General features: G+C 40.6%; 1 protein-coding gene across 1 annotated transcript; it reads right to left on the bottom strand.

Moving 5' to 3' along the window:
* Nucleotides 1–1,577: 1,577 nt before the first annotated feature.
* Nucleotides 1,578–6,339, bottom strand: LOC136875896 (probable cytochrome P450 6a14). Its single transcript, XM_067149516.2, has 4 exons — nucleotides 5,532–6,339; nucleotides 4,717–4,938; nucleotides 3,689–3,928; nucleotides 1,578–1,705 (listed from the first exon to the last, which is right to left on the bottom strand). The coding sequence occupies exons 1-4, from the start codon at nucleotides 6,337–6,339 to the stop codon at nucleotides 1,578–1,580; spliced, it is 1,398 nt and encodes a 465-aa protein (XP_067005617.2).
* Between the last annotated feature and the right edge of the window lie 6,932 nt (nucleotides 6,340–13,271).

Below are 13,271 nucleotides of genomic sequence, written 5' to 3'. Positions count from 1 at the left end.
ATTTACCCTAATACCTACCCAAGGACAGATACAAAGTTTGGTAGAAATATATTTTCCCAATTATAAGAATTCAACAAACGGACGAGCATACAAATAGACAAAACAGCTAAAAAGAGGTACGGTCGATTAGACTGAAAAACGATCCGTAAATGATATCTCCTATATTAATCCTCGTATCAAAATGATGCAGATTAGAAAAATGATATTGATTTCCATTAAGGCAGGTAGATTTCCATTAAGTTTGGTTGGTATATTTTGTGGAAGAGCAAAATCAAGGTTTTGGTTTCGTATAAACCGCCAGTCAATTCAGGGATTTAGAAACAATATTGACCCTAAAACCTACCCAGGGACAGGTCGATTCTAAATGTGAAGTTTGGTAGAAATATATCCAGTATTTTTCAATTTATAAGAACTCGGATAAACAAACAGACGAACAGTCACCAAAGCTAAAAGATGTGCAAATGGTCATTATTGCACCTGAAACGCATAACTGAATGAAAATTTCGCCAAAATAGTCAATGTACAGAAACACGATCGTTATTTATGTGGAAGAGAACATAAGAATTAAAATTTCAGTCTCAGAGTCTGCATAACCTTAACCAGACCCGCTCTTGCGTACGAAAGTGAAGATTGAATGTTCAGTAAGAGAGATAGAAATGAGTCTCGTGAGAACGATTACTACATCCTTCCCTATCGATCATGTGATCTTCCTGAAAGAACTATGAATTACAATATCTAGGGACAAGAATACTGGTACAGCACACATCTCGATACAATGAACTGTGGCAACACGCCAGGAGTATAAAATGATCAGGACATGGAAGGAAGAAGGTGGTATTTTTAAAGGAGAGAAGAAATCACAAAATAACACAAGACTAACAAAGCATCGTTATTTTATTTTAAACTATGTAACATGATAAGCTGTTACTACAACAAATGCATTGGCTTTGTAAAGACTTTTAGCTAGGAATGTGCCATGAAGAATATGTTGTTTTTAAAAGTAACATACCGTGTACTTCTTCTGCAGGAACTAAAGGTTCATGCAAATGTTAGTCACAATTTAAATTATACAGTGCGTTAAACTTCATCTTTACTGTAGATAACATACGATTATTAAAGAGTGAGAACATTGTCATATTGCGATACGTAAAGAGTTTTTGAGAAAATGCACGTTTCTGGACAAAGGTTTCACACAATATATTGTATTTACTTATATCTAGCAACTGCTTATCACTCAATAAATATAGACATTGAATAAATAGACAACGTACTAAAATCACACAAAGTACGTCATTAATACTGAAATAAATAATAATTTAATGAGATTACTTTGGTATCTTCGCGTGTTCACAGAACACAATATTGTCCATGCACATTTCTGTCACTCGAGAAATATTGTTTAGTTCGAGATTTGTGAATATCAAAACATAATAAGAGAGCTTGAGTTATATACATTGCTTTTCACACAACGAAGCAATGTACAATCACGCTATTCTTCTTCACAGTTTTAGTACAGTTATAGGATTACATTATGAATTCACAAAACTATCACTTTCTTCAGTTCCCAACCCCTGTGTTTATCGCGGGGTGACCGTTAACCAAGCCTCCTTAGTCGGATCTGAAGTGGTCTTGCTTGTTGTGAACGAATAATTCGCAATCAGAGATGCCAAACCAACTTTGATGTGCAAGAGACCAAGTCGGAAGCCTGAAAGAGAAGAAAGTTGTGCCATTAATTTTATCATATGATTATATTATTTCCAGCACTTATTTAACATTGCATTAGTGAACAAAACGTAGGTACCCGATGGTATTAATAATAATAATAATAATAATAATAATAATAATAATAATAATAATAAAAACAGGAAAAGAAAAGAAGACCCTCGAGGTCCGCATCCAGAAAATGAAGAGAGCCCTCGGCCGAACGCAAAACATTTACAACCAAAAAATACCTGTCAATCTTTACCAAAATTCGACATTACAGCACTGTGATCAAACCTGAAATACTATACGCGAGTGAAACACTGGATCTCCACAGAAAAACAGTACTCGAAGACATCCTGAAAGAGGAACGTAAAATCATCAGAAAAATTCTCGGCCCAAAACTGACTGACGAAGGATGTAGACTGCAATCTCGTACAAAAACCGAGGAGCTCTCAAACCTTGCGGCCGACATCAGAAAAAGACGCCTGAAATTTTACGGACACATCAAACGCCTTCCAGAAAACAGACTGACAAGAATCTTAATTGAGGCAACAGAAAACATCAAAACAAATTAGGTGGACAACGGAAATCCGCCAAGACCTGGAAAAATCAGGAATAAAAGTGGCCGACATCGCTGACCAAACCTGCTACAGAACGAAAATCAACAAGTGGGAAGTAGGGTCAGAGAGAAACCACAAGAAGAAGACAGGAGCTAAGTGGACAGAAGTACGAAAAACAACGTTGAGAGAAAAATTGAAAGCTGCCTGGCAAAGAAGAAAATGCACAACTTCTAAGTGAGCTTTGCGTGATCAGTTTTCTGGTCTTTTTCGCATCTAACAATAAAGGTAAGGGTTATTCTGCCCGAAGGCAGGTCCGAACCTCCGCAGAGGTGTTCCTGAGCCGGAGTTTACGTGCGGTAGGGTGGCCAGTTCCTTTCCGCTCCTCCATTCGCTTATCCCCCACCAACAGCGCGTGGCAACCCATCCAACTCCTGACCACGCCCAATGTTGCTTAACTTCGGAGATCTCACGGGATGCGGTGTTTCAACACGGCTACGGCCATTGGGTCTAATAATAATAATAATAATAATAATAATAATAATAATAATAATAATAATAATAATGTTACGTCCCACTAACTATTTTTACAACGTTCGGGGAGGCCTAGGTGCCGGAATTTTGTCCTCAAAGAGTTCTTTTACGTGCCAGTAAATCTATCGACACAATACTGCCGTATTTGAGCACCTTCAAATACCTCTGGACAGAGCCGGAATCGAACGCATCGACTTGAGCTCAGAAGGCCAGTGCTCTACCACCTGTGCTACCCAGTCAGGCGATAGTAGTCCAATCAAATGAAGAAATGATTGTGTGGATAGAATAATATTGGCACTATATTCCAGTGAACTGCATTTCTTAAAATTTAAATGCAATATGTCCACTATGTTTTGTCAAAAGGTTCTGCGAATTAGTTAATATTCTCTATAGCACTCTCCTGCTTGTTCACTTTTTTGATACAGAAAATAATGTATTTACTAGCAGAGATCACGCACAAAAGTCTGCTTCATAGTCGGCTATTGTTTTCAATAAGGAAATCATGTGGTTCGAAACTGAACCAAATTGAATACGAGCTATAGATTTTAAAGGAATTTTAATCTAGTGTTCAAAAGCCAACCATAAATTCACGAGAAATATGAACCATAGGTTCGTAGTCGTAAACCTTTCTACATTACAAAGTTAAACCTCTCAAAGTGTATCTTCGTACCTGACAATTTGACAATTGCGCCAGTGTTTCAAAAAGTATTAATATTCTATAAAATTAGTAATATGACGTTCTTCAAAAATATTTTCTATATAGTGAGCAATATGTCATTCTTCCAAAAGTCGTAACTTCTTATACGAATTGAATTAATCCGATCGCAAGGTTAGTGGGTGCCTACGTCTAGACATACAAAACTACAGAAAGACACCATGGAAGCTCTACTCACCGACGCACATCCTTGGTCCTTGACCGAAAGGTAGATACGAGGAGTTTTGAACTTCATCGTCGAACCTGTCAGGGTTGAACACTTCGGGCTCGGAGAAGTAAAGTGGATCGCAGTGAAGGGACTTCGCTGGAATAAGAATAGTCGTTCCTTCATCAAGTGTTACATCTGTGCCAGGGATTGTGTACGGTTGTCTGCATACCCTCGACAAAACAGGCTCTGCTGGGTGCATTCTGAGGGTTTCTGAAAAGAGAAACAATAAATAATGTTAATCTAGTGATCATAAGCCACTAAATCATTGTTTTAATTAAAACTGGCAGAAGATATAAGATACGAAATATAACTGCTCTTATTACATTACACCCCGAACAGTTCATATAACTACAAACATAAATGTACTTAAATATGAATGAATTGTTCCAACATATGCTCTGAATCGATGAGAACAGGTCCTACTTTATTAATACGAATTGTTCGACAAAATAAATAAAATGCAATTGGGAAAATCATCTCGTTTCAATGCTTCTTCACCGATTTCCTGTGAATTAGTCCAAATTTTGGTTTAAAATATTACTGTCTCTGTTATCACCATAACATTCGAAGAGTATCTTATTACTACTCCTTATAAGTCGACTATGTCAATCATCCTAATGATACTTTTCCATCGAGGACAAAATGTTGTCCTTCAATTATTTAGAATTAAAATCGTATTTAAATTAATTTGGTACCGCTTCAAAATTCTTATGAAACAGTAAGTGAATGATTATAATAAAGAATAGTGATTCTCAAATTATGATTTGCTTAATTGTAGTCTTTTATCGAGTATGTTAATTATTTCAGATATATCTTATTTTAAGACAAATGTTATATTTGTTTCATTGTGAAAGACGTTTCCGTTATATGCTATTAAACACTCAATGAAGGAACTCCCCATCTTCCACATTACATATCTAATTTCAATGTCAATCGAAGGCACAACAACTGTCTCTCCCCTAAAACTTCTTACTTATATATCTGATGAGGCAGCTTACCTTTAACAATTTTGTCTAACAAGGGCAGTGCCTGTACAGCTTGGTTTGTCAGTAGTCCACCACACTCCTGCGTAGATGTGTCTATCTCTGTATATAGTCGTTCTTGGAGTTCAGGGTTAGAAGCAAGCTCATACAGAGCACACGTTAGAACAGCTGCAGGTTTTCTGAATCCTGCGTAGAAGAAACTGTACATGTGGGCTGCTACCAGATTGGAGCCTTCGTCTGTGGGAAATAAATAATGATAATTAAATTACTTCATATAACCTCCACTCTAAGATTCATGATAGTCTAAAACACGAATATAAAGATACAGTAAATTTAAAGTTTGCATACACTTTTTGTCTGCGTAAGTTGATATGTCTCTTGTCATTTCCTTATGAACACAATACTATTGTAGTTGTCGATTGGCTCAGGAAAAAAATTACTAATGTCTAATTTTCATTCCAGTTCTGATGGTATGAAAACGTTGTATCATAAAAACTGCTCTATGTTACGTTACAGGGATACCTAAATGATGTAAAAATGAAAGGAATTGTATAACACCAGGGAATGTTTACAAAAATTAATATAAAAATATTAAATATATCTCCAATAATAATTTCAAGAAATCATCTCTGTGATATTCTCAAAAGATCTGCATATGCGCCTATCCATTAAATATATTTTTCTACTAATTTGATTACAATTAGTGAACTATTCTCTGTCTTCTATTTTCAAAACTCCTCAGATGTATTTAAGCCGTCGGCGTGAAACTGGTTATCCCATTATTTAATTTCTACTACATTAGACAGGTACATATAAGTTGATCATCTCACCTGAACTGTTAGCAGTGGATTTGAGCCGGGCTAGTCCTTGCATGAAGTCATGCGAGTCAATTCCGTTCTGCGCCCTGTAAGTAAATATTTCTTCAGCCAGAGACGCGAAGAAACGTTTAAGTCTACGGTGGCTTAAGAAGCGACTCAAAGTATGTTCTTCAGAATCATTCAGTTCTCTTGCTATTCGATAAAATTCAGAGTCAGCACATTTCAGTGCATTTGCTTGAACGTCGAAGAGTGATGAACATATAACATCAATCGAAAATTTTGTCAAAATATCCTTCATCTCTACAGGTTTGCCTTCAGTTGCAAATTCGCTTAAATATGTGGTTAGATCCTTCGCGTATTTCTGCATCTGATCAAAACTACCCTTAACTTTTCCTGGAGTAAATGTCGGAGTTAAAAGTGATCTTACATTCCTCCACATACTTCCTTCAAAATTAAAAATGTTACCAGAAAGTGGATCTAATCCTTTGTGGAAGTTATCAACTCTTGATGGAAAAGCTGAGAAATCCTTGGAAAGGATATGTTTGATAAGTTCTGGATCACGCACCATCAAGACAGACTTATGAGACTTATAAATACCGCCAAATCTCTCTCCCTCCAATTGCTGATAAAGTTTGTCCACAACATCCTCCTCTCGTTGTCTCCCAAGAATTGACTCCTTGAAGTTCCCGAAGAATGGTATTGGTTTGATGAATGGTACACCCTTCTTCTTCCAGTAGTTCAGCTGTACCACCACCGATATGATGGCGATCAACAGGCTGAGGAGCGCAAGCGATAGTAAGATCCAGTCGGCTAGAGCCATGGTTGTGATATGATGCAGCAGTGCCGAGCGGGCTCGCATTTAAGGAACTCGCGCAGTAGCGAAGTCATTTTCATGAAGCTGCTGTATCACGATGTAAGACAGAGACAGAAGATAGCTTTGCTTTGCCTGTGTCATGGACTCTCTCTCTTATCACTTCATTCAAAACTCGCTTACAAGTTGTTATCGTCAGACGTACGCATGGGAGGACTGTAGGAGGGGGAAGGAAAACAGATTCCCTTCTTGAACTGACATTATCAGATATAGGGCCTACCTGAATATTTCGTGAATTGTATTAAACTTCCTCATTCGCTGTCGTAAATCAGACTTTAATTGACACTTTCGAAATGTACTATCGAGAAGTTCGAGAACTCGCTTTGTAGCTAAGCTGGTTACGGTGCTACGCGTGTGCTTCCCGTCCCAGAATCGCATTACGGAGCAATCGGAGTCGAAAGATTTATTGGCACAATTCAGCTGCTTGGCTTAATGGTCACGTCCCCCGCCGAAAAATCGTATTCCGGAGCAGTCGAAGTCCTACTGTCGATTTATTATTATTATTATTATTATTATTATTATTATTATTATTATTATTATTATTATTATTATTATTACTGTATTATTATGTCATGGGCTTCATTCCTTGAAGCCTGCAATCATTCCAATTCATAATAGAATAAGTCAATATATAAATACAGTATTGAATTATACAGCTGACCCCACGGTGTAGGGTTAGCGTGCCTGCCCCTTACCTGGAGGCCCCGGGTTCGATTCCCGAACAGGTCCTGGATTTTTACCTGGATCTGAGGGTTGGTATGAAGTCCACTCAGCCTACGTGATTTCAATTGAAGAGCCTTCTAACAGTGAGATTGTGGCCCGAGTCTAGAACGCTAAGAATAACGGCCTTGAGGATTCGTCGTGCTGACCACACGACACCTCGTAATCTGCAGGCCTTCGGGCTGAGCAGCGGTCGCTTGGTATGCCTTGGCCCTTCGGGGCTGTTGTGCCTTGGGGTTTTGTTTGGTTTGGTTTATTGTATTATACACGTCATCTACATTGTCAACCAACGGCGAGGCAAAACTACTCGATATACATTTCTATTACAGTACAGGCACCCACTAAGGAAGGGTTTGAAAAAATCCACCTCTAAGGGAATGAAACAGTGGTAAAATCCTGGAAACCAAAATATTCATTGCTCCGAAACCGTTCACCGAACAAAATTGAAATGTCACTCAATGATTGCTCCTTTATATACTAGATGTTGAATAACACAAGGTTAGAAACAAAACTCAGCCCTTAAGGTTTGAGTGGGGGGTTAATATCCGAAAACAAAAATTTAATTTCTCTGAAACCGTCTGACAGACGAGGTTGAAATTTCACATGGTGGTTCCTACTGTCATCGATTTTGAATAAGAAGTGGTCTTAAAACAATACACACCTAAGGGATACTTCTTTGGTTTGGTGAGGCCTGACGACATAAATATTCTCTCAAGCCATTTGTCATAAAGCAAAACAAAGCAAAGCAAAGCAAAGCAAAGTCACCTCCGTACAGGCCATGAAGGCCCTTGGAGGAGTGGAAGGAAGAGGCTTCCACCATTGTTAACCTCGGCACGTGATGGGGTAGAGAGGTTAGCTCTACGCCCGGCCACCTATGCCCCCAGGAATTAACCTGGTACTCATTTTGGTGCAGGCTGAGTGAACCTTAGGACCATATGCACCTCCGGAAGTGGAAATCTCGTTTCTTAAATTTTACCACTTCCTGACGGGGATTCAAATCCACGTCCTTCCGGCCGAACCGAGCACGCCTTTACCGCCTCGGCCAGGCAGCCCCTACCATTTGTCATAAGAGTTTGAAATTTTACATGATGTTTATTCCTATATGTTTTAGATTTTAAATAAAAAGTGGCCTTAGAATACTGCACCCATAACGCGTTTTCACCGGAAGGATGAGGCCTAAACGCATGAAATATTCATATCTCTGAAACTGACTGGCATAAGAGGTTGAAATTCCACAATATGGTTGCTCCTATATGGAATAGGTTTTAGACATGAAATGGTCTTAAAGCAATACACTCCTAAGGGTGTTTGACTCGGGGGGGGGGGGGGGGGGAGGGGGCGGGTAGCTGACGACATAAATATTCATTTCTTTCAAACGTTAGACATACGAACTTAAAATTTCACATCAGGGTTGTCCTATATGTCCTAGATTTCAAATAAAAACTGTTCTCAAAATAATACACCCCTGAGGTGTTTTGACCGGGAGGGTAATGCTGACCGGGCGAGTTGGCCGTGCGGTGTGCGTCGCGCAGCTGTGAGCTTACATCCGGGAGATAGTGGATTCAAACTCCACTGTCAGAAGCCCTGAAGATGGTTTTCCGTGGTTTCCCATTTTTACACCAGGCAAATGCTGGAGCTGTACCTTAATTAAGGGTACGGCCGCTTCTTTCCCACTCCTAGGCCTTTCCTGTCCCATCGTCGCTATAAGACCTATCTGTGTCGGTACGACGTAAAGCAAAACATTAAAAAATTGTAATGTCTGAAAACATAAATATGCATATCTCTGAAATTGTTTGACTTACGAAGTTGAAATTGCACATGATGACTGCCCCTATATGTAATAGATTTTAAATAAAAAGTGGTCTTTAAATAATACACCTCTAAGAGGGTGAGGCCTGATGAAATACCATATCCATTTCTCTGAAATCGCTGGACATACGAGGTTGAAATTTCACATGGTGGTTACTCCTCAATGTCTCAGATTTTAAACAAGATGTGGTCTTAAAACAATGCACTCCTAAGGGTCGTTAAGGCGTGAAGTCTATATGGTCTGACACCGTGTTTAGCCGATTCGAGTCCCGTTGGTTGGAAAAAAATAATTTCACCATAAGAATGTTGGCCGACAGGGGAGGAGAGGTGGCGTTATACAATTTCTAATCACTAGATTGCGTGCCAAAAGCCTGAATTAAACTCCAAACCTCTCCATTGTGCCAATATGGAGTGAAGGCATATGACGCTATTGATGGCATTTCGTCCATCGGATGGAGAAGTAAAGCCTTGAGCAGACCAGGATTAGACTATATACCGTCACCGGGTTTCACCCTCTCCTTCCTACTATCGTACCACGTCATTCATTTCATCCCGTTAACTCCTCTGATTATGTTGACGTCAGGAAGGGCATCTGGTCGTAAAACTTGCTGCAAATATTCATTTCACTTCATACTTGACCCCGTACAGAAACAGTACAATGATTGAACATACATTACATTTTTGAGACAATTTTCGATGCAGAAATACTCGAAATCCTAGCAGTTGAGATTAACCAATCCGCTCGAGACCAAATATATCTACAGCTGAACCGAAAGTATTTTATACTGTGCTTCTGTTATCAGATTACATCACCGTTTCTTCAACTATGTCTTACGGGAAGCGGAAAGTTATGTTCGTAGTGAGCTACTGTAGTTGCCAATGCCATTAGGCGATATCGTTTTCTAGAAAATGGCAGATTTATTCACGGAAGACGATATTAACGAGGTGTGGAAATTATGGCTATTTATGGACCTCAACAAGAAACAAAATACAGATTTCGACTGAGTGCGTGGTTGAGTACTATGAAAGGCATGGCTGTAATCAGTTTACACGCGGAAAGCCAATACTTTTGGACAGTAGATCTCGGCCTTAATACTGGTTTTGGTTAGGATCTTTTTAGTAGTTTTTCTCCATACTTATTGCCAAAATATTGCAGGCGAGTCACTAGTTCTCCAGCACTCACCCTACCAGATAAATTTAATATTTGCCAAGGTAAAATTCAAAATGCAAACACTCAGTTGTAAGACATGTTTGGGAAAAGCGAAGCATCAGCGCAATGGTGTGGATGTTGGATTAGATTCTTGACAACATAAAAGAGTTATTTCAGATACATTTCGATGACTTGTTTTCGAAGTACCACTTCTTCAACATCTGCGAAGTCGAAGATGCGGAAAAAATGGAATAAATCTAAAAACTAAAATGTCTAGAAGCTGCCCCATTACGCCTTTTAAATTTATGAAAAAGAAATAACGAGGTAGTCATGAGTTAGGGAAAAAAGTGAAGATAGTATCATGCAGACGTCATACTCCTTGTCTGAATGGTCAACGCTGAGGCCTTCGGTTCAGAGGATCCCGGGTTCGATTCCCGACTGGGTCGGGGATTTTAATCATGTTTGATTAATTCCTCTGGCTCGGGGACTGGGTGATTGTGTTTGTTCCAACACTTCCGTCTTCTTATTCAGACAACACACTGCACTACCAACCACCACAGAAAAACGCAATAGTGATTACATCCCTCCATATATATGTAGGTTTGGAGTCAGGAAGGGCATCCGGTCGTAAGACAGGGACAAATACGCATGTGCGCTACAGTTCGCCCATATATAGGAGAAGCGGTAGAAAAAGAAGATGATCATGCAGACATATCTTCAAAGATATCGGAGTTAAGTCACTGTGATCAGGGCATCCACCTTATGCCACGAGCGACACAAACCTTATCCGAGTGAGTGACGACATCGCGGAACACCAAGAGGGAAGTACCGAGCCCAGAAGTAAGAGATACTGTGTGGGAGGAGCCTGTTCGAGTGCTGTGAGCATTTTCTAGAGAATGTGCTGGTATCTTTAGTCTCAGTGATCATTCTTTCTTTCTTTCTTTCTTTAAAAAACAAGCACATATTAATAAGGTATAGCCCCGCACAAAATTTGGAGTTGATTACTTAAATGTTTGCAATGTTACTGAAAAATAATTTTGTTTGTAAATATTGCATGGAAAATTCTCCTTGCGGCGCAGTTTTAATTTTTGAGCTGTAATTTGGCAGACTTGTCAAAAAACTCATATATTTAATAAAAACTCCTGGTTTTTCAGTCAGGTATAAACTAATGGAGATCTTTTCAATTTATCATTATTCTCTCAATGGAAAAAAAACTACTCTGACTGAGCAAATGCCATGGGATAGCGGAGCACTGATGCGCAGGTGTGTTGTCTGCGCACCACACGCCCCCCTGTGCCAGCAACAGTCGTGTAGGAGACCTTGTGAGCAGTGGCTGTGCGTGTGACAGGTATAACATGGAACGTCGTCGTGAGCTGACCGTTCGAACAGGGTATCGTGGTCGGTGCCCGACGGATGGGAAGTGCGATTTTGGAAGTGGTGCGGAAATTCGGCTTCACACGATCAACCGTGTCTAGGGTGTATCGTGAATGGTTGAACGCGGGTGTCACCGTCTACAACAGATGAACGACCGGCCGTCCAGCCACCCTCGATGACCGTGACCGGCGACATCTGAGACGGATTGTCAATTGTGACAGAAGGGCAACCGTGCAACAAATCACGGCTCAATTCAACACAGGCCGTGCCAGACACGTCTCCCACTGGACAATCCGTAGGAACATGGGTTCTATGGGGTATGGAAGCCGGCGCCGCACACGGGTGCCACTGTTAACCCAACGTCATCGGGCACAACGACGCGCATTTGTCGCCAGTCACCAGGGATGGACACTGGAACAATGACGTAACGTGATATGGTCGGACGAATCACGATTTCAACTGCACCATGCCGATGGGAGGCACCGTGTATGGCACGGACCACATGAAGCGATGGATCCCGCCTGCCTCGAAGGTGTGGTCCAGGGCGCTGGTGTATCTGTTATGGTCTGGGGTGCATTTTCCTGGTATGGAATGGGCCCCCTAGTTGTTCTGGCAGAGACTTTGAATTGTACGCGGTATGTTGAGCTGCTCGGAGACCATCTCCACCCATTTTTGGCCTTCCAGCGCCCAGACGGCTCTGCGGTGTTTCAAGATGATAACGCGCCGCCACATCGCTCCCACGTCGCCCGGGAATGGTTCCAGGAACATGCAGCGGAGGTCCAACGACTGCCATGGCCACCCAGGAGCCCCGATATGAACCCTATCGAGCATATATGGGATGACCTGGAACGCAAGCTCCATGCCATGGATCCTGCACCCACGAACAGACCAGCATTGGCGGCCGCTCTACAGATTTCCAGTAGCCAGTATCCAGTATTCGGGAGATAGTGGGTTCGAACCCCACTGTCGGCAGCCCTGAAGATGGTTTTCCGTGGTTTCCCATTTTCACACCAGGCAAATGCTGGGGCTGAACCTTAATTAAAGCCACGGCCGCTTCTTTCCTATTCCTAGGCCATTCCTGCCCCATCGTCGCCATAAGACCTATCTGTGTCGCGCAACGTAAAACAACTTGCAAAAATAATAATAATAATAATAATAATAATAATAATAATAATAATTTGGTGTCAGCTGCGTCCAGAGGACTACCAGGGACTTGTCGACTCACTTTCATGGCGTCTCACTGCAGTTCGCAGCGCCAGAGGAGGCCCCACACGCTATTAGGTGACTATCCCATGACATTTGCTAAGTCAGTGTAGTTTCCTGCTATTTCAGGAGTAAACACATGAAGGTATTATTCAAGTGAATAAAGTGTAGAACTACTTTCAATTCGTGTAAATATTCACATATTCTATGAACATTTCAGGTGAATTCGATAAGAACTCGGTCTCAAGAAGCATTTTATGCAGGGCAAAGAGCTGAAAAAGTTTTAATGTAAACTTAGATAAAAGCAATTGGAAGTTTTAAGAAACATACTTGCTTTACAACTGCTCTGGACTGTAAATTACTCCCTGAGATGTTCTTTTCCTCTTACGCGCAGCGCAGGCCTAGTACAAGGTAAATATATTCCAGCGGTATTATCGAAATGGTAGACCGAAAGAACTTTAAAGCTAATTTTGTCTGACAGCGTGAAAGGAAAGAGACGAGGGCTTGTTCTATATACACCGAACCGCTAACCTTTAATCCGGCATTTAGAGCTTTAAAAAGTACCTTTAGGGGAAAACTGATAGCGATATTTGAAAGAGGAAGAATTGGGTTTTTTACGGTTAAA

The sequence above is a fragment of the Anabrus simplex genome, chromosome 6 (genome assembly GCF_040414725.1).
Source record: "Anabrus simplex isolate iqAnaSimp1 chromosome 6, ASM4041472v1, whole genome shotgun sequence".
NCBI lineage: Eukaryota > Metazoa > Arthropoda > Insecta > Orthoptera > Tettigoniidae > Anabrus > Anabrus simplex.
The sequence above is the reverse complement of the archived record's forward strand: the minus strand, read 5'-3'. Positions and strand labels throughout refer to the sequence as shown.